Genomic DNA, 23432 nt, shown 5'->3' with positions numbered 1-23432 from the left:
ATGCATGCACACACGCACACGCACACGCACACGCACACACACACACACAAATCTTGTAACTGCAATCTCATGACTTGAACAGAGCAAGAGACAGAGGAGCACAGAATGGTGGAAGAGATCAGATCCTGTTTATTTGCTCTGTGTGTGTGTGTGTGTGTGTGTGTGTGTGTGTGTGTGTGTGTGTGTGTGTGTGTGTGTTTGACAGGCAGGACGGGTTAGCTCTGGAGAATCAGCTTAAGCAAAGCAGCAAGACATTTCTTCACAGGAGGAGGAGGAAAGTCAGGGGATTTATAGACTCGCAATCACTGAGGATCAAACAGAATGAGCAAAGAGATGCGTGCGCACACACACACACACACACACACACACACACACACACACACACACAAACTCAGCCTTTATACAATATAAAGCACATGGTTACCTTCTGCAGTAAAGTCTTTGTCACTTAAGGTGTGGACATGTCATTTTCCTTTAGCTCTTGCTGGAGGTGAATCACAGCCTCCAGTTTTCTCTATGAAACATGGACTGAAACAGTGAAGATGAAAAGCAAACAACAGTGTTACTCAATCTGAGCGCCATGCTAGGACCATGGCTCTGTGGGTATCAGCTTCAGTCAGTCAGTCCACCATTTTTGTCCAGCCGGGATAGTATCTAAACTATTGAGAATGTGAAGGTACATCAGGTCATGTGGGATGGAGGCGCCATCTTGTAAGGTACACGCTCTGCTATTTTTTATTACCAAAGTGTATGCATTCAGCCTGGGGTCTCATTTTGTAACTGCTGCTGGGCAGAAAACAGGGCTTGAAAGAGGCGTACGCACAAAAGTTGTTTTTATAACAACAAACAAACTCTGACCCATGCGTACGAACATTTGGAAACAGGGGAAACTGGTGACACAAATGGTGAGGTGGTACCATGTATGATAATGTCTCTCACACATAACAATTCACTTCATATAACATGTCACTCATTGATCCACTTTATCCTTTACTTTCATTACAGCAGTGTTATTTGTGAGCCATAATTATTCCATAAGCATCTTTCAATTGTAAAAAGCCAACTCAAATCTCAAATCAAAGTCTGGTCAGGGAAAATATTAATGTGGCTGTTAAAAATGTTTTGGGACATGAAATCCCAAACACCAGCCTTGTGATGTAACTCAGGAACAGGTGTTGTGATGACAAAAGATATTGACTTGACTAAAGTTTTACTTGCAGCAAGTAGGAAAGCTGTTGCCAGCTGTTTGAGTTAGAGTGGGGAAAGCAGTCATTGATGCGATTACTTTTGTGACACATTCTGTCTGATAGCTGTAAACACATAAATACTGTGGGGACACTCTGTTGTTGCCATGATTCCCCATAAAGAACGACTGAGCAGCAGGCTCATGTCGATGCATCAACATCCACAAGTTGCTTTGCACTGATAATTCATGGTTGAATGTGGGCGTGTAGAGGGTGGGATCTGAGGCTCATACACGTGAAGACAATTCTAAGTTGATCTCATATGAGTCAATGCAATTTATCGTGATTCGTTTTTCCAAATACCACTGCTTGTGCAATGTAACAGCTTCAGGTAACACAGCACGATCCTCACAAGATGGCGCCCATGTCCAAAAAATTTAACACAGCGTGATATCAACTTCAAATTCTCTATTGCTTGGACTGGCATGTTATCTGGCACAGTCATGGTTCCCAGAGGATGAATCCTACTGACTTAGGTGATCCCCTGACTTTGTATATAGCGCCCCCAGCAGGTCAAAGATTTCTCTTATCCTGTGAAATATCTCAACATCTACTCAATAAATTAGAACAAACGTTGGTAGAAAACATTCACTTTCAAGCGACCATGTGCAGCTTATCAACTTCTCTGTCCAGTTAGCACATATTTCCTGACCAGTCCTTATTACACACACTATTACACACATTTGAACATGCACTCTTGCTCACCAGCGGACGCATATAGTCACACACACCGGATTCATGTTGAGACAAAATAAAGGCACCAAGTCTGAAATTGATGAACACTCACAGGTTGAGAAAAAAAGCAGTGTTTTGAATTCTACAACTCCCCGAACAGCTCCGGTGAAACTGAGTTTGACTGACAGGTTGTTAGTGACAAGGTGTTGTAAACTTTCACTTCCTGCTGCTCTCTGGGCAGGAAGTGAAGTAGTGCACCTCTGACCTCTAATGACTTTGTACAGATTCTTCTCGAGACTGCACACAGTGAGATCAAGTAGGGACATTCAAAAGACACTGGAGACACTGGAAACTCTCAGAGAGATGCTGCAGGAGAGTGTACTGTGTGCACAGAGTCCAGTTTAAAAAAGAAAATAATAAAAACACTGTATAATGTAATCTTGAATAACAGGCCTGTGGAGCTACAAATGAAAGTAAAGATGGAGAACAGTTTCAGGGTTAAAGTTATCATGGCCAACCTGTCCTCAAGAACAAATGTGACAGTTTTAACATACAGGATGTGGTGGACGAGTCTCTCTCAGACTGGACTCAAAATCAGATGACAAATCTTCAGACGGAAGAACGTTAACTTGAGTACCACTGTGTTGAAATACTGTGTTAATTTAAAGTACTGACATCAAAATATACTTTAAGTAACACCAGTTAAAATGCTCGTGCAAAATGGTGCAATTATATTGACAAATAATTCTGAATGTATTAATGTGTTGCCTCCATCACTTTAATGTTGCAAGTGGTGAAGGTGGGGCTAATTTGAATTACTTTATTTTCTGCAGGGTCGCTTGTGAATCTCCCACGTGGATCAATGAAGTCTTATCTTAATGTGTTTATTAGATGTTTTTTGTGTTAATCTGAATCTGCAACATACTAGTAAGTTATCAAATTAATGTGGTGAAGTAAACGGTACAATATTCGCCTCTGAATTGTTGGAGTAGTAGTAGAGGTATAAAGTAGCTGAAAATGAAAATATTTAAATAAAGTACAGGTACCTCAAAATTGTACTTAAGTACAGTACTCGAGGAAACTTGTGTAGTAATTTTACACCACTTCAGATTTCGGTTTTAGGCCTGTTGCCTCAACAGTGCCTCCTCTGGGTGACATCATGTTTCTGAATGAATTTACTCATCATACAATCACTGCCACTACAGTGACTGTTTGAGTGGTGAGTCTGTGTCAGTGAATGTAGAATTAAATCAAATAAATTAAGAATAAATTAAAAATAAAATAATAATAATAGTAATAAAATTAAATTCAAATAAAATAATATTTAAATCAAATAAATATATATATTTTAATAAAAATGTAATTAATAATTAAATCAAATTCAACCAAAAAAATTCAATCAAAAGTTATTATTTGTTTTAAATAAACAAATATTTAAATCAAATTTAATTGAATGTAATTCAAAATTAAAAATTAATTTTATTCTTTTTTTTTTTTTTAAGGATAGCATTAAAATAAACCGAATAGATTATCAAATCTTCATTGTCTGATGGGGTAACTCTCTACAGGTAATCTGTCAATGGTCATAAATCAGCTTTCTTCATTTGTTCAATGTGGTAACTATTTTGAAAGTGCAGAGCAGACTTGTGATCGTAGGAATCATTCTTACAGACAAAATATTTCAAGTTCATCAGCACTGCAAGCAGTTTTCTCAGTGACCACGTGGAGAGTTGTGCAAACTGTCCTCTGTGGTGTAATTGGGATGTTCTGATTTGTTGGTGAGTCGATGTGATTGTTATTGACTCAGCAGTCTAATCTGTTTTTGGCATATAGTTTGGATTTGTAGCTTATGATTAGATTCTTTACTTTGCACTGCAGCTACTGCACAGCAATTCCTCCTTGGGGTGTATACAGTTTTATCTTCTTTTATCTTAGCCATCAAAATATGCTTTTAAAATAACATAATTGTTGTATATTCCTAAACACCTATGCAATGAGGCACATTACCTGCAGCACACTACTGACTGTGTGCAGGTCTTTGGCGTCCTCTGGGCTGCCTGAACTTCAGACTCAGGAGCAACTTAAGCAAAATACTTTAATAATTACTCCTAAACCAAAAACTTACAGTCAGAGTCTTAAAGTTAGAACTGACACACCTTTATTTTTAGGACTTTTCTCTGAACTCTGACAGTTATAGGAGCTACTGTAGCTTTGTGAATATACAGCTCCTGGACCATCAGGCTGCTGCCACAGAAATACTCAAACCTTAAGATCCATATGATGATGGATGAAGGCACTGCACAAATCACATCTTTGTTTTTGTCTCATGAGTCAAGAATAAGCACTGTTTGGGTCACAGTGAGTAAAAGAGGTGAAGGAGGGATGATTCTAGAGGGATAAGACACAAGTGTAACAGAAAATTACAGTGCACAGTGATGGTTAACCAAACCCCACTCAACACCACAAACACTCGAGTCCTGAAAGGAGAATCCAGGGAGGTTTGTTGTCTGCTGTGGGAGGTGTGCATCTATCAAAGCATGTCAGCGAAGGTCATCACACTGGTTTAACTAGATAATATGAAAAAATGGGAAATGCTCTGTCACTGTAGGGTGAAGGAGGAGGAGGAGGAGGAGGAGGTGGAGGAGGAGGAGCACTCCTGGCTGGCTTGACTTTATGTTTGACCTTTTCGGGAAGGAGAACTAATCCTTGAATATAATAGACTGTAAGATATGGAAAATGACTGCGCTGTTATCTGTGTTACCCTGGAGACCATCAGCAGCACCCAGGGCTGCTGCAGCTGCCAAGTTATTAAGCATCCAGTTTGTATATAATGGAAAAATACCTTTTCTGCCATAACTGGCCACTACTCCCCACACACTCGTGCACAATGCTTTAACACTACAATGGGCTCCTCTTCATTCTTTGTGCCTACAGGACACTGATTTTGTAAACCTTTGTGTGAAGTGTGCAACTACAGCTTTTGTGGTGGGGGGGGGAATGTTGAGTTGGGATTTTTTTTCAAGATGTTTTCCTTAATCATGAAGTGTTTTTTAATTCTAAGACACCAGAAATTGGTAATAAAGTTTCTCTTAACTGAAATGTGGTCTATGTTTTAAGCAAATTATTTTTAAAAATAAGAGATAAAGGGTTATGGTAAGAAATTTTGTCAATTTTGACTTCATTCAGTGGCCTAATCAAATCATTCTCACTGTTTTCATGATGTCAAGAAACACAATGCTTCAGGAACAGCCACATAAAGTGCTGGAAGATTTCGACTATGATAAAAATAAAATAAAATGAAAATAAAATCAATCCCACACTCCTGGCCTATGAGTTTCAAATATCAAGAACATCTAACACGGCCTGTTTGTAACCAGACCGCTTTACACCCGTGGTTTAATACCGCGTGCTCGCATTTGGCATTTGCAAAAAATTCCCAACACATGAAAACATTATTCAAATATATTTTTCTCAGTGGGTGGAAGCGGCTGCGTCTGTTTAACTCTTATCCAGCAAAATCCAACATGAAAGAAATAAGATACCACAACAAAGAACCGGAACCTCAGATGGCTCCCACAGATAACCTAAAAAAATAATGGGAAAAGCGAGCTGTATTTATGCTGTCGAAAATACACCGAATAAAGACTTTGCACATGCACAACATTAAACTTGTAAATAATAGTCAACACCATGCTCTCCCCCCCCCCTCCTCTGTGCAGGCCCCTTCCTCTAATCTATCTATCTATCATTTACACAGATCTGCTCCAGTAAATGATGCATTCCCTGCATTAGATGTATTTGTTGTGCGAGTTTGAAAAGGCGGCGATAATCTGGGAGAGAGAGATAAGAAATGCCATTTATTCCGCGGCACTTTGGAGCCTATTTCCCGGGCCGATCAGCCCCCATTCTCCCCGACACCTCCAGCAGCTCGCTGATAACGATTAGGCTATTTATTATCTTCACAAAGAACAAAGATTAGCCAGCACCGATGAAAAATTACCCCGGGATGGGTTATAATCAGAGGGACCCAAGGATCCTAGCAGCATTGGATTTCTCTTTCAGTCTGGGGGAGACACACACACACACACACACACACACACACACACACACACACACACACACACACACACACACACATGCACGCGTCAGTGTAAGGTGCTCCTAGTGCAGAAAAGCATACAAAATATTTATTACAAGCAAATAAACACCACAATAGCTTATATTAGTGTGATAAAAATAATTACTTAAATGTAATTAGGCTGTCATTAAGATTAATACTCACACTAAACGTCTATATTACCTATCTATTGTCATTTTTTTTGTATAATACACCACAGTGACATTTCATTTTTATCTTTATTATGGGGTAAAACCACTTCCTTTCAATGGCAGTCACATAATGAGATTCCCAGAGCTGAATCAGGCTGCGACCTCTCTCTTTCTCCTCAGCTCGTGTGAGAAAAAGACGAAGAAGAAGGAGAAGAAGAAGAGGGGCGGATTGAATTAATGTCAAATCCTAAAATGGAAGTGGATGTTCGCCGCCGATAAGGTTTTATCGCCACGCCAGATCAAAAGGGCTCACACTCAAAGCATGTGTATTTGCACATTATCATGCTGATGAGCTCTAATGCTGCCACACTCTCCGTCCCTCCGGTGTGCTCCGCTTTTCTTCAGCCTGTACGGTGGATTTCCTCTTAATGCTGCATGAAAGAATTCATTGTCTCCGTGTAAATAATGACATTCAGCTCTTTACGTTGCAGCCTGGTTTAAAAAAATAGATAAATAAATAAAGAAAACAGATTTATCTGAACATATTAATCATGTAAAGCTGCAGTATATCATGGACTTGGAGTGGGACTATTAAACTCTGTTACTGTGGGATAGATAGATAGATAGATAGATAGATAGATCAAATTTGCACTTTTCTGACCTGTTGGACTTTTTTTTGCAAGTGCACAGCAAGCTCCTTATTTTATAATTTTGTCCATGCATTAATGCCCTAACTGCAGAGTTCAAGATGACCGAGATGCTTTGCCACATTTTTTCCTGCATAGCTCGCAAAAATGTGCGTAAACGAAACGTGTCTGTCTGCGTGCGTGTTTCTGCAAGAGGAATTTTCACACTGACAACATCTGAGTTATCTAATCTGATCATAATCTGAACTGTAATCTCTATATAGTCCACCTTGGCCCTGTAGTTTGCCACGCATGTGCTCGTGGAAATCTCAGCAGAGTCACGAGGATGTACTTGATGTATTATTAATGCTGCCACAGTGTAAATATCAGTTGCAGTGTCCTTCCTCGAGTTCATCCGCTGGGACTGCAGCAGACTCCGGGCAACCCCTCTCCCTCTCTTTCTCTCACTCCTTCTCTCTTCTTCTCTCTCTCTTGAAAAAGTTCATGTCCTGATCCTGATTTTTTTTTTCTTTTCTCCAAGATGCACTGACGTCAGGAAACGGCGTCTAGCAGGCGGCAGCGTCGGCCTGCCGGGGCTGCACGCGCTCCCTCTCCAATTATTGTCTGTCAATCATGCGCGAGGAGAGAGGAGGGGAGGCAGGGACAGAGATCTGAAAAGGCAGTCTGAACTTTTTAACCATTGAACTGTATAAAAAACAACACACAAGAAATCAGGCCAATAAATACTCACGTTAAATTCCTTTTTTTCCCCAATTGAATATAAAATAAATGGGTGAATAATTAACCTTATCCAAATAATATAATTAGTGGAGAGTTTATGTAACACAATATTTAATCAGACTGTTTACTCCAGTTTATAACAACACTAATGTGTAAACTATTAATTTTGAGTGTTTATGTAAGGGACATTGCCACATCTAAAGGAACTGTTCCACATTCATTTCACTGATTAAAGTTTCTTTGGCGCATGTGATAAAGTGTAGTGTAGTGTGACTGTGCTGTTATAAAACAGTCTCCAAACAGCAGATAAACATTAATATATAGGCAGTAAGACTAAAAGAGGTGGGTATTACTGACATGTATTTCCAGCTGGTGTGTTTACAGTGGGATTTTTTATTTAAATTCAGTGTTGCTAGATATAATAATCATTGTCTGTGGCTGCCAGGCTGTGGAATAAAATGCAAGGGCGTAGGTTTTGTTTCAACATTGAGGGGGACAAACACACGTGAAAGGGGGGTTTGGGAAAGAAAATGTTGAGCATCAAACATTAAATTTTCCTGCACTCTGGACTGAAGAAGCCTCTTGGATGAGAGGCGAAACATCTTCAAGAAGTCCAGCTGCCTATGATGTAGCACTGAAGATTACCATGACCTGGATGACTGAGAATCCTCACTGACATCCTGCATTCAGGTGAATTTTTATGCATCAATTTGGGCCCTTTCTGCCTCAATTCAAGGTGTAAATATGATGTCATTTTGTCAAAATAAAAGTCATATTACGGGGAAATATAACATCAATTCCAAAAAGTACAACAAAGTCAATCTACAGGCCTGTCTCTCCACATAGAAGCATCTCAGAGATTGTTTGGTGTGGAGGGAACCGCCTCTGAGGTTTTGCAGAGGTGCTGTGCAATTGGCTGAGTCCAAGCTTTAATGGAGGCTCCGCCCCTGCTTGACAAGCCTGGCCCCGCGCTGTCAGCCACAGTCATACGTGTTGCTTTAAGTCCCAGTGGACGGAGTTCACTCTGACAAACACCAGCCGAGAAGTGGAGAAGTGGAGAGGACCTGCAGCAGCAGCTAAAAACAGAAGGGGAGAGTTTTCCAAAGAGGCTCGAGCTGATCGAAGTGTGTGGATAAAATAAGACTGAGAAAGGTACGGCGTGTTTGTCCTGCTGGGTGAAGCATCTGAGTGGGTGTTGTTGTAGTGTAGTAGTGAGGAGAGTGATGTGGTAGTAAATATGGTGGCTGGGACGTTTTTTTAATCTGAAGTTGCACCACATGAGCTCTGCGTCCAGAGCACGGATGCTTACATCAACACCCTTTAAAATATTAACATCTGATGTTTGCTTGTTGCAGGTTTCCAGTGTCAAACTCGACTCCATGTCCGGGAGAGGAGAGGAATTAAAGTCAGAGGAAACACAAGAACAAAACACTAGTATTCTACTGTAAATGGACACAGTGAAGATCTCGTAAAGGGACACATAATTCAGACCATCTTGTGTCCTCTCCCTGGATATTTGTTCACTCTGCGTAAAGCGCGCTTACAGAGAAGCCACAGAGATGGATGTGGCGGCGGATCAGCCCCGCTGGATGCACCACCACGCCGTGCTGAACGGACAACACCCAGACTCTCACCACCACCACGGCCTGGGGCACAACTACATGGAGCCCACGGCGCAGCTGCTGCCTCCGGATGAGGTGGATGTTTTCTTTAATCACCTGGACTCACAGGGAAACCCGTATTACCACAACCCTGCCAGGGCCAGGGTGTCCTACAGCCAAACGCACGGTAAGATGGAGCTGTGACACAACGGTGCAACTTAGGGAAGGAACTCGTAGCTGGTTATAGCATGAAAAATATCAGCTGTAAAGTAAAAGTGGATATTTTTCTGTAAATAATCGCCTGTGTAGTTTAGTTTTTATGACAGTTAGCAGGTCATTTTATCTCAGTGTGACAGTTTTCTGCTGATTGAAACATAGATTAAAATGTGATTAAAATGTTTTCTGGCCTTGTGCATAACTACATTTCCTGCTCGTGAGTCTAATAAAATGAATTTAAATACAGTTTTGTGATTAAAAAATGTTATAGAATCACCCAAGAAAAAAAGCATGCAATTACATTAATGTTTTCAATGCACATTTTAGTTTAGTAAATATTTGTTTAATTGTGGTCTATTTTTGTGGATTTGTGTGATATTTTTATACCTTATTTGCAAGTTTAAATCAGGCAGTGTCCCAGTGAATCAACAAGTCTCGGTTATTTTTGCATTCACACTTCCACGCGACGTAAAAACACCCCACAGTTTCTGTAAATGCTGAATCAGCCTGTCATCACCTGTATCTATAATAAATAGTCTGCTCTTTGTGTCGTCTCTCAGCTCGTCTGACGGGGACTCTCATCCACAGCCCGGGGATCTCATGGCTGGACGGAGGCAAAGCAGCCCTGTCTGCGCACCACCACCACAACGCCTGGGCCGTCAGCCCCTTCAGCAAGCCCAGCCTGCACCACCCGGGCTCCGCGTCCCCCGGCGGCCTCTCCGCGGTCTACCCTTGCAGCAGCAACTCAAACACGGTCTCCGGGTCCTCGTTAACGCCGCCGTCCCACTCCAGCCCGCATCTGTACACTTTCCCTCCCACGCCGCCAAAGGACGTATCACCGGACCCCGGGGCCGCGTCTCCCTCCGCCACCAGAATGGACGAGAAGGAATCTATCAAATACCAAGTGTCGTCGTTATCGGAGGGGATGAAGATGGAGGGCTCCAGTCCGCTGAGGAGCAGCCTGGCCTCCATGAGCACTCAGACCACCTCCACCCACCACCCCATACCGACGTATCCCACCTACTCTCTCCCAGCGGCGCACGAGTACGGCAGCAGTCTCTTTCACCCCGGCAGCCTGCTGGGAGCATCATCCGGCTTCACCTCCAGGAACAAAGGCAAAACACGGTCCTGCACCGGTGAGTCCACCAAAAACACACCTCACACTCGTCCCCAAATATAAAAGAAATTAAATCTGAAAATATTCAGACAGGATTTGGACTAAGAGGCTGGTAGAGGATGTGATCTAGTGTCCTATAGCGAGTCAGTGGAAATTAAACCAAACTAAAACTAAAGGAGACAATAGAAGTGCTCAATGCATTTTAAAAATATCCTGCAGCACTATATATAATATCTGTATATATGTGATGCAAATATGAGTTTATTAACCCTATAATGTAGCTTTGTATTGTTTTGTTTTTGTGCCAAATTCATAATTCATAGTACTCTGTAAATACTCATTTAAAAGGATTATTTCACAATCTACACACACAAATAAACTAATTTAAACTGGCTTTTAATTAAAATAAAAATGGTTTATGAATCTTAGCCAACAAAGCAGATCTATGGTTATTATCTCACAACTCTCAATGAGCCTAAAATCATCTATAAAGATTTTTTTTGAGTATTAAAAGGGACATGTATTAAATTAAAAAAAAACATCCCGTGAAAGCCATTTAATATATTCCAAATGTAACCAGATTATTATTATGATTCTATTTATCCTGTGTGACCGTAAACGCAACATCAACGTGCAGACTGTGATTTGAGCATCATCACCGCCTTTATCATTTTTGGAAATTGTATTATAATAATAATAAAATAATGGTATTTTCCCCCACTACATGTTTGCAGAGGCCTAAGCCAGCACTCGACAGTCCTCCGACACAGAGCGACTTTGATAATCCTCTTTTGTTAACCGTGACTCTGTAATTACGCCTGAGCTGGCTGCAGCAGCACACTGAACTGGAACCAGCCCAGAGGTGTGAAAGGAAGATCCGCGGGCGCACGGAGCCAAAAACCTCAGTATTTAGGCTAGGAGTCTCTTCTCTGTTACATAAGACACTAATACATTGTCCTGATTGTTATTTGATTACAGAGCAGGAGACTCCCAGCTTCAGCCTGACTGTGCTTAACCAGTTTGTTATCAGGGAGACAGAGCAGGGTGACCTAAACTCAGAGTGACTTGTTTTTATTAAATAAGAGCTAACTGGCTGCAAAATGTAGTTTTATGACTTTACTATAATTTTAGGTTATATGACGAGATGATTGGTGTTATAAAGTTACACATATTTTCTTTTTAATGTTTTTTTTGCCTCATGAGGAAGGGTAAAATGTATCCAACTCACATCTACTCATTTATTTTGGAAAGTAAAATTAAATGGCTCTGGTTTTATGTAATAAAATATATATTCTCCTCCATCAGGCTGTTTAACAGGACATATATTTTATAGGAGTGAAGCATTAGTGCTGAACTGATGTTTGAGAACAACTCATTATACATCTTCAGCTTTTATCTGTTGTGTGCTTCTGTTAATGCTCAATATATTCCAGTATACTACACAAAGACACTGTTTCTTTGTCTTTACCCTCACAAACAAAGAGTCAGAGGGTAATAAAAGTTAAATACAACATGTACTTTAGTTTATAATTGAAGGTGCTGCATGTGGAAATGCATTGCTTATACTGTGTCCACACATATGCACATAATTAATTTAGAAAAGTGCCAGTAAATGTAAAATTAATTCCTGTTAGGAAAAGGTGAATCTTTACAATTTGGTCACACAATCATCATCATAATAATAATAAAATCTAGATCAAAAGGCAGAGTGGATTTGTATTCCAGGCAGGTATCAGCTTTGATATCTCCAACATCTCTGTGTTCTTCTTCAGAGGGCCGTGAGTGTGTAAACTGTGGAGCCACCTCAACGCCCCTGTGGAGACGTGACAGCACCGGACACTACCTGTGCAACGCCTGCGGGCTGTACCACAAGATGAACGGCCAGAACAGACCGCTCATCAAACCCAAACGCAGGCTGGTGAGTCCCATCAGTGGGGGCAGTGAATGAGTGTGTGTGTGTGTTTCTGTGAATGTGTGTGTGTGGTTGTGGCAGTAAATAAAAAGAGTGTGAGGTGGAGGGAGAGGGGGAGGAGGTACAATTCCAGGAAAGTTATATTTTCCCAATCAGTTTCCAGGAATTGTGTTTGTCGCTCACCTCCTGCTCCTTCATGCTTGGGCTGTGAGCAGAGTGGGACTGTCTGTGTTGTTTCTCTTATCATTATTACTGCGACTTCTGATACTGTCATTGATAGCAGGGCCAGCACCCCATCCCTCAGAACAACACAGACCCTCGCTGACACTTTATGGCTCATAATGCTGCTGTGGATTGCTTTTTTTAATTTGTGGAGCAAGTCAAAAAATTTATTTTGACTTGTGAGCAGCTGACTGTCAGTGTCCAGTGAAAACCATGTGTATGCATGATGATGATGATGTTTTAATTTTTTAAATAAACCAAAAAATAAAGTGTTCATTTTTTGGTTGAGAAAATGTAAGCCATTAAAAAGCCACTGGATTATGTAAAGATATATTGTCACAAACCTACTCCTCATGAAAAGTTGACTTTTTTTTTTTAAAGGGCAGTGAGAGTCTGTCTGCAGGGGACAGAGCAGTTTGGGAGTTATTTCCCATCATGAACTGCTTCAAACTTCAATGTTTCTGGGAGTCAGATACCACATGTCACACTCATGACACACTTTAAAACTGTTTAAACACATAAACCATTGATTGCAAATGTTCTACCTGGCTGGGGGAGTCACAACCTTAATGAAATATAATTTGAATTAAATACTAGAAGCATCAAGCATACTATAAACTATTCAAAAATATATATGGCCAAACAGTTGGACGTTTTTTGAGACTTTTACTAAAATAATGATTGACACAAAATAATTATTCCTCCTATTTGATCATTTTCTGAACAATTTCAAAATAAAGCAATAGTCTATATTTGCACCATCAGTGTATTCATGCAACCATGTGCACCAGTTGTGTTTGAAATGAGGACAGTATTTGCAGAGCCAACAGATCCCGCTCATTAAATCAGTGGTATTCTATTAACAGTGTGTACGGCACTGAGCCATGATGAGACTTATGAAAATGGTTTGAAATAGATTTATTGAAGGAATCCTGGACGAATGAGCTTGCAAAAAGCGAGACAATAGAGACAAAAGCAGCATTTAATCTAATATGATTACGTACAAGAAAAAAGTGCGCATCTACACGGTAATTAAGGGAAAAAGGTCAATCGACAAAAGGCTGCCGGTGAGAAAATATTATTCCAATTGACAAAAGACTTACTTAAGCGAATTTTGGGATTATAATTTAAAGTCAATCATTCAGAAAAATAACAGATTTGTATTGACCTGGTCAGTGTGTTTGTTGACGCATGCGGGCTGATGTGAGTCTGCACCGCTGCGACAAACAGCTCTCATCCATCGCTACTGACCTGCAGGACTCTGTGCGCACACAGCTGTCTGTTCCACACAAAATATATGAGCGTTTCATTTCAGCGTCTGTTGGCCATAATAGCGTATAATACAGCCATATATCAGGCCTGGTTTCCGTAGCTCGAAGTGCTCCACAGCGCCTTGTGTTCAGTGGCAGCAGCCTTCCAGTTGTTTCCTATCCGGATATCTGACCGGTCCAGATAAAGCAGCGGAGCCAGCGCCTGTTTCCTCCTGCGGCCTCCTAACTATAGGCTCAGACCTCAGCTCACAGTGGTCAAGCTCTGCGTCCACCTCCACCTCAGCCACACAGAATGCGCAACACAGCGAACATTTAAAGAAAGAAAGGGTTGGGAAAGTTATGGAGGCTGATGTTTGACGCAGCAGGGCAGGGCACTTGGTTTTCAGTGTTCATGGGGGAAATAACTTCGGGGTGATGATTATATAAATAGAATAACTAAGTTATTTCATGGTTTGATGGATAATACATTGATAAGAACGTTTTAACTGAGGGTGCAGATTAATGTATTCATTTCCTGGAAATTAGACCTAGCATGATATAATCTTTATAAACTAGTACTGAGCTTTGTGCATGTGAACTGAATATTTGTATTTAAGATTCCACATGTGATTTATTGTACAGACATTTTCGTTTAAAATCTGCTGTTAAAATATTGAGGTAACTTTAGTTGATTAATCGATTTGTCACTGGAGAGAAGATTAATTAACAATTGTAATAATAAATCATTAAGTCATTTTTTTTAAAGCAAAAGTTAAAAGTATTTACTGGTTACAGCCTCTCAAATGTGAATATGTTTTGTTTTCCTTACTAATTTATGATAGTAAACTGAATATCTTTGGGTTTTGGACTATTAATCCAACAAAACCAGACATTTTAAATCGTCACTGTGGCCTCCAGGAATCTGTTTGTATTTTTGCTGACGTTTTATGAGTCCAATAATTAATATATGAAGGAATATATATCTGATTATTGTTAGTTGTAGCCCCAATACAGTGATACCCATCTTACGGCCTGCAAAAGGGTGCCAGGTGGCCCTTTTTCTAATTCACATTAATATATATACATATATTGTGTACTTTGAATGTAAATAAGGTCCTAGACTGTATATAAGAGGCATCAAAATAGAGTTTATTTATCAAAAACAGAGCCAGCCCCTTGAATCCTAGAAATGCCTCTGTGTAAACCTGACCTGTGCGGGGCTGCTGCGTCTGGCCCCTAGCCTCCTGTCATTTTGCAAAAGTGGCCCCCGAGCAAAGCAAGTAGAGTATTCCTGCCTTTATATCATTAAACAGTAAAAGTTAATAGATTAGAAAGTAAAACAAATCTCATACAGACAGAAACAGACTGTTATATGTGTTCTCAAACTGCCCTGTGCTGTGTCTGTGCTGCCAAGCTCTAATCAAAGCTTAACATCTCTCCACAGTCTGCTGCCAGACGAGCAGGCACCTGTTGTGCTAACTGTCAGACGACCCTCACCACACTCTGGCGGCGCAACGCAAATGGAGACCCCGTGTGCAATGCCTGCGGCCTCTACTATAAACTGCATAACGTAAGTCTTTCACTGCTAAACGCCAAGTTGGGCCCGGCAGGGTCAAGTAGACGGGAAGTAGGCAGGCAGGTCACACTGATTGTTGGGGGATAAGAGAGAGTGAGAGTGAGAGTGAGGGCCGTTCTACTCTCAGACACTGTTGGACTGGTCGGTGTTTTCTTTCTTTGTGCTTTATTGTTTCCATGGTAGGCGTAATCCCCTTGAGAGTCACAATGGTGGGACTGTTGTTGAGTGGGACCGCCACAAGGCTCCATATGAATAGCATTAAGACCGGAGGCATCAACATAGATAACAGGGACTGGGGATGGATATTTTAAAGGATGAATCTGATCATATTTTATGTACTTTTTTTATTGTCAACAAATCCCATAAATCACACAAACAATTATTGTCTGTGTGGCGAAAGCCAGATAAAGCTTATTTCTTTGTACCATAGACTGCCACTGTTGTCCAAAAAACTATTAAAAAACCTTAAGGAGCCACACAATGCTACTTACACTGTTCTGATGTCAGATATACTACAGCTCCAGTTGTGTATTAATCCACAGCTGAAAACAGTCCCCAACAAATGCATTATTTACTCTTCTTTATGTAAAGTTGGCTATAAACTACAGTGCCCAGCTGTTTTAGGGACTTATTTAGCCTTTTATAAATTTGAAAATATACCCTAATAACCAATTTTTATTCATTTACATTCTTAGTAGGAACCAAGGGGTTTGGGGCTAAGTGCCACAGACAGGATGGGAAAGTAGAAAAGTACTCAGGGATGGTCTAATGCATTGTTGGTTCTCAGCTGCGGTCGAATACTCAAAGAAATTACATACTATATGTTTTCCTAAACACTTTCCCTTGACCTCGAAGAGTCAAAAGGTCAAGGAAAGGTGTGAAGAATTTATGAGGACTGAAAAAAAGACAACCAGTCTCACTTACATACGTAATTATGCATTAGCGGATGTTGTTGATGTGAGTCTGGTTCTGTGAAACTACAATGTTCTGAAGATGGAGTACTAAAAGCACATCGTAGATACTTTGCGTGTTGTTTCATGCAGGCTTTATTAATGTGGAAAACCTGGTGAAACATATGACGTCATGGTTGGAATTAAAATAAAGAAGGAATATAGGCGACCAGTGACAGAAGCAAAACAACATGGCTGTCATATCGAGAACTGTTACTGACACCCACCCCTCTGTCCACCCATAGTTATCAACATAAATCTGTTTTAGTATGATTCTATGAAAAAAAAAAGATTAAATGTTTGTGAGATAGGTCCGACTGTTCACGTTGGTTTTCATGAACAGTCAGATGGTGCATCGCTTTAAATTTCCTTTCCTTTCGTAAAGGATGGTCCAATGTACCCTAAGGTAGGGGAGATAACAAAGGCATTGAAACCCCTTTCCTTAGCATTTAGAGAATTCAACTAGCTCTTATCATGGCTGCTGCTTTCGACTGAAATACATGTAACACAGATGCGGCGCAACATGTTTGCTGCAACAGGCCCACAGTCGAGCCGTCCATTATAATCAACTGAAGCGGTTACACTGACTATGGAAACCGCACATGCTCGCGTGGGCCTTGTGTGGCTCCTCTCTAATTTTACGTGGCTGTTTTAATTCTCCATGTCCCTCGAGCAGGTAAAAACTACACAGAATCAATCCTTTTAAAGATGGATAAAATGAATACCTCAGTGAAATGCGAAGAAATGTGAAGCAGCAGAGCAACTTGTGTGTGTTTTTACGTTTCACATTAAAATATATCAATCAAATCAATGCATCCCGTTGTTAAAACACTCCAGTTAATTGATTCAGTACAAGTTTAAATAGTGGATGCTTCCAAACCCTGCAAAAACAACTGCATTATTACTTGTCAAAAGACTCAATATGCACACAGTGAAGATGGCAGCAACCACATGCTAAAGAAACAGAGCCTGTGTAGCAGGTAAGAAAGCTACGAAATGCGTCAGGTGGCGTCACTTCGAGTCGCGCTCATGCCTCATGTAATTCAGCTGTTATATACGTTAGATAGGAACCTTCCCAAGAAAAAAAAGACTATTCGACCGCAGCTTTGGTCTTCTCATGGGATTGGACAACAACAAAAATATAGAATATTGTTATCCTTTAAGGACATAGCAAACTTAAACTATTTGTTGACACAATATTCCTAATTTCTGGGTTTGAACTTTCCCTCCAAAGTTTCACCAGATCCCTCACCTCCTCACTTCTCCCTCTCCACACAGGTGAACCGGCCTCTGACCATGAAGAAGGAGGGAATACAGACACGCAACCGAAAAATGTCCAACAAATCAAAAAAGACCAAGCGGGGCTGCGACAGCTATGAGGAATTTACCAAAAGCCTGCACGACAAGAGCTCCCCCTTCAGCTCTCTGGCCGGACACATGTCCATGGGCCACCTGCCACCTTTCGGCCACTCTGGACACATGCTTCCCACGCCCACCCCGATACACCCCTCCTTTGGGCACCCGCACCACTCTAACATGGTGACGGCCATGGGCTGAAAGGGAGATGGGTTAATGTGTAAGAACACTGGGGGAACCTGAGATGGTTGTGTGAGGGTCTCACTAGAGGACAGTGTGTACAATGTTACAGACATGCAGTTTGTGTGTCTTCATCTTGATTGTCTCTTGATTGATTGATTGATTATGCCAATGGTATGTTGGAGAACAGATGTATCATGGGAGGAAACAACCTTTTTACTCCTTATCTATAGGTACCTATTTTGATTGTGGAAGACAGAGAGCGATATTCTGCTTCCTGTCATCCAGGCACCCACATGTAAACACAAAAATGTCATTGCACCTCATAGTTTTGTCGCCGCTGACAGCCTGACTGACTGCAGTGTGGCTCAGTATGTGCCGAACAGGTTTATAGTAACTGTGAATATTGTAAATGTGTGAGACCGATGGGGACGTCTCCGGCAAGGGAAATCACCATCGCAACATTAAATGAAAATATGCTGGATTTTTTTTTTTTTTCCGCTTATGGACAATTTTAAAGGAATTTTCACAAAAGAAAGAAAGCAAACAAAAAAGGTTTATGAATCCTAATTTGACACTGTTTATTATAATTATTGTTATTATAATTATTATTGTTATTCAGATAATTTATTTTCACTGCCTTTTGTTTTCTTTTACTATATCACCTGAATCGTAATATGGATACTGTTATCCCACTTATGAATATATTTTTAGCTGAAGCGCTTTCTTTGAGCTGGTCAACATTTATACTCATAAGAAATAAAGAGATCAAGTTCAATATCCAATCTGCTCCTTCTATTTAATATCCAGTATTCACTATTTAAGTCTTTAACATGACAACAGACACAGACATTCATTTGGCTAATTGTGGCACCCTGAACTGCTGAACATATACAGTTACAAACCTCTCTCTTCATGAATGCACACTTATTATTAATACAATTAAAAGCTACAATTTCAATAACACCTATTTGTTTCTTTGTTCCATTTCAAAGGCCTTTACACACTAGAATGTGACGAATAAACGACTCGTGAATGCCTAATGCTCAAATATTTTGCACCAAAACTAACCACACCGGCAGTGATGCCAATTTGCAACAGTGGCAACAGGTCTGCCTTTATCGAGACGTGGTCACGTGACGTCTGCTCTGCACAATGTGATTCACTGATACTTTTATTTGGTGCCAAAGCTCAGAAAAATGGACCTGTTCCAAAATAAAATGATGGCACTTTTTTCTTGCATAACATTCGTGTTCTGTGTGGGAAAAAAAACACCAGTTCAAAAAAATATACTGATATGTGAATTAATCACGTGAAAAAAACGGCCCTGGTGTGCAAGGCCTTAATATGTTTTAGGTTTATCTTCTGTGCATCAAATGCTCGGATACTTTTACAGAAATACACTTATGCGCTTTCTTACAAGATGAGAGGATTAATACCACTTTCATTTTTGTACGGGAAATATGAAGCTACAGCCAGCAGCCTGTTAGCTTAGCTTAGCATAAAGACTGGAAACAGAGGGAAACAGCTAGCCTGTCTCTGTGCAAAGGCGACAAAATCCACTAGCCATCATTTATAACTTTCTTCCACTGATTTCCTGGAGTCCCGGAAGTTACTGCGCCAAGCCAAGAAATAATCAAATTCATAAACTGCTGTAAAACCACAGGGCATCATGTTAAGTCTTTGAAAAAGACAAGCTTCGGAGGTGCGGATAGGCGGATTTATCTTTGGAAAGCTCCTTGTTAGCTTTGTCCAGTCGTTATGCTAGGATAAGCTAACCACCTGCTGGCTGTAGCTTCATATTTACTGTACGAAAATATGCATGTCCTGGGATAGTGAAGGCATGACTGGCCTTTGATTGGCCAGTACTTATTGCTCTGGTTGGTTGGTCAGGTTAAGGCAAGAGGAGTGAGATTGGTGAGGGTTTGAATAAGAATGTCAGGGTAAACTAAGCTGAGGCAGAGTAAGGTAGAGGGTAACACCTACGCCATCCTAGGAATATACGCTTACCGTCGACATTATGTGATGACCCCCTAATCAGCCTTATGATTCAGTGCCATATAAAATGCTTTATTTTCTGTTCTCTCAGCTCACATGTGACTGTGTATGTTTGCTAAAGAAAGTGCTCTTTGCTTTGTCTTGTACACATTGTGCACATTGCCGTTTTTTTATAATCGCCACGGTGTGGGAATTTATGATGACACATAAGGGTTTTGATCTGCCCATGGGAAGAATGAACATGTAAAAGTCTGTCTATTCTTGATTAAAAGCTGTTTTCACTGTCTACCTTTCACTCTTTAGAACATGACATTACATTTCTCCAACTCTCTTTTTCCGACTTTTATCTCGTTTCGTCTCTCTCGTATATACGTCTCACTCACTGGAGTCGCAATCATGTGAGATGATTAACACATGCAGTTTGTCAGTGAGTTTCCTAGGCTGCTAAATCAGTGCTACAAATGCTGCGCTGGTTAAAACAGAAACACTCTATCAGAATTAATATTTCTCAATAGTTTTTGGGTTATAGGTCTGGGTTCGGATAGGACAGCGCCTGGGTCTGGACCCAGGAGATGGAGACACATTTTGGTCATTTTGCTTACAAAAGGGATGGCGTCCCCTGTCAAACTGCTTGCTGACTATAGACACAAGAGTGGTACCAATCTTTTCATCTAAATCTCAAGTATGAAAGCATATCTCCCAAAAATTTCAGACTATCCCTTCAACAATTTTTGGCATATAATGTCACCATGTGCAGAACATCTTGCAGCTTAAAGAGGGGGAAACACCATCTACAGTACAACTTTCTATTAGCCTCTATATCTGGACTTTTTCCCAACACTTCTTTGATCCTGCCAGAGTCAGAGAGTCCATGCTTACTGTCTACTACCTGTCCTACAAAGCTGAAAACCTGGTGGCCACTGCATACTGTTGATAATAAAGACACCATATGAACCAAGCAGTGAAGACTGAGAAATCTTATTTCCCTTTCGGAGCAACTCTACAACCTTAACTTTATTAAGACAGAAAAATACCACAACATTTTCCCATTAACAAACGCTGCCTCAGTTTTTTTTATCACACTATAAAAGGATCATGTTTATTGACTGGGACTGGGACCATCTGTAACTCTCAAACAATCTTGCCTGCATAATAAATCATTCCTATCCTCTCCTTTGAGGACAATCATCCCCTTGTTGACATGCAGAACCACTTTCTAATAAATAGGTTACTTCACTGAGCAGTGGAGATTAGTGCTGTTGACAGAAACTGAGCAGGTTGAGCCATATGTTCCCACAATTACTTAACCAGTTGCATCTGCTCATTGGATAATACTCTTATGACATTGTCCTTCTCATTATCTGTTACATGATTCTTTCTTACTGTGATATAAGACGTATCCTTTTACACATGAACCCTTTGACTATAAATGATGTAGATTTGATATCACTGCTGACCATCTTATGTTTATGATATCTGAATGTGATTTTCCTCCTTCACAAGCAGTCATTGCTCTAAAATATGAAGATGAACCTAACTTGAAATAAATAATTAATCACTGTGAACATCACATCTGCTTTTGGGTCAAAGAGACATTATCAATGTGTGGTAGCTCAGTGCAAAACCTTTTGAATCATATCACTAAGTTTGCAACGGTATGAGATTTTCAAGGTATGATAACCGTCTCAGAAAATATCACGGTATCACAGAATTATTATTATCAGTTTGTACCCTTAAAGGAATGAAATTGGAGGGGTTACTTTGGGTTGGACAAACATTTTATAACTATAATTGTAATTTAAAACCAGTTTTTAAATGGAACTATGTGTAAAAAGTCTCCCCTTTTGAAAATGAGTAATATGAAGGTAAAATTCTCCGACCAGTTGAATTTTCTTTCAGTATCATCTTGTATGTTTTTGTGGTGTTATTTTCTGTAAGTTTCTTTTTCTCTTGTTTTTGCATTCGGGGCCTGCTGTGCCATAAGACAAATTTCTGTGCAAGCAGACAATAAAGTATATCGTATCGTATTGTATCGTATCGTAGATAAGAAAATGTACGCGGTATGCTAACTGTCAATTGTCATATCACGGTATAGCCTGAAACCTTTTTTTCAGAGATATTTTTTAAAGCTTTAATCAATAGGGCATTGATAGCGTGAAAGGGGAAGAGAGAGGGGCTGACATGCAGCAAAAGACCATGGGTCGGAACCATAGACTGTGGTCGGAACCGAACCCCTGGCTGCTACGGCAAGGACAAAGCCCCTGTGCATGGCGTTCCTGCCCCACTAAGTGAGCTACTGGGCGCCCCGATATCACATTTTTAACTGTATGAACACAATGTATTAATGTATTTACTGTATCAACACAATGATAACTGCATCTCTGACACAAATAAAATAAATTCAGTCTGACATATTACCTGTGTCCAGGGTGTACACTCCTCAGGGGAATCTCAAAAATATTGACAATATGCTATTTTTGCCTTGCATTTCTATATTTTCTGTATCTTTACCATCATGGATCATGCATAAAATCAGGCTATTATTCATGTGTGCTGGGTTGCTAAAATGTGACCTTCGCATTTAATGTCCTAATTATATCGAGAAATTATTGTGCTCATCTGTATGTGATGGGTAACTTGTTGATGAGGACTCGGCCCTGTGTAGGCAGCTTGGTGCGCTCTGTTTTTGATTTAATGCTCAAACATTTGTGGGTTTATAGGCTTCTTTGCAATCTTACCTATCTGTGTCTTATTTGTGCTGATAAACCTTAGTATATAGTTAATGACTCTGCAGAGTGGGCTACACTGTGCCCTGATTTAGTTGCCCACAAATAGTTAGCACACAGGGCACACATGAAAACCAGTGGCAGCCTGCATGGTTAATATTTTAAAAAGTGTGGTATATCTGTGAAAAAGATCAGCAGTAAACTGTACAGAGTTTAGTAAAAGAGATAAAACATGCATGAAAAAAAATCTATCAAAGTGTTTCGGTTTCGTCTTGTGGTGCAGATTTGAGTTCCTCAGAAAGCCGCTGTCTGTCTCTGCCCCGAGGCTACAGCAGTGAGGAGCCTTGAGATGACACACAGCTGAGGGTCAGCTCAAGTGCAGCATGCAGCCTCCTCTCAAGACTTCCCTGACCTCTCAACCTGGATGCACTTACTCTGTCATTCTTCCAGGCCCTCCCACAATGCACTCAGACTTATTTACAGACCTTTTTATAATGTCACATCCTCACCGAAACTATGAACGCGATTTCCCCCATAAAGAGGAGATAAAAAGTGTCTTTTCGTGGTGAGCCTCCCTGAGGACCTTTGTGAAGGAGGAGTTTGGGGACTGGGTGGGCACCCTAAATCACCAGGGGGATTTATGGCTCCCACCTTTGCGTGAGCGCCCCCTTCTCAGACCATTTGTTTTTCTACCAAACTCAATTAAAGGAACTGAGAACAAGGCCAGGAGTGACTTCAGAGGAGTGAGTTAGCAGAGAGATGGTGATAAAGGA

General features: G+C 40.5%; 1 protein-coding gene across 1 annotated transcript; it reads left to right on the top strand.

Annotated features, from left to right (window-relative positions):
* The first annotated feature begins 8532 nt into the window (after positions 1–8532).
* Positions 8533–18709, top strand: gata2b (GATA binding protein 2b). The gene is made up of 6 exons (XM_050039042.1): positions 8533–8707; positions 8911–9343; positions 9933–10508; positions 12262–12407; positions 15318–15443; positions 17678–18709. The coding sequence occupies exons 2-6, from the start codon at positions 9115–9117 to the stop codon at positions 17954–17956; spliced, it is 1356 nt and encodes a 451-aa protein (XP_049894999.1). The 5' UTR covers positions 8533–8707; positions 8911–9114; the 3' UTR covers positions 17957–18709.
* The last annotated feature ends 4723 nt before the right edge of the window (positions 18710–23432 follow it).

The sequence above is a fragment of the Epinephelus moara genome, chromosome 24 (genome assembly GCF_006386435.1).
Source record: "Epinephelus moara isolate mb chromosome 24, YSFRI_EMoa_1.0, whole genome shotgun sequence".
Classification (NCBI taxonomy): domain Eukaryota; kingdom Metazoa; phylum Chordata; class Actinopteri; order Perciformes; family Serranidae; genus Epinephelus; species Epinephelus moara.
This window is presented reverse-complemented; position numbering and strand designations above follow the sequence as displayed.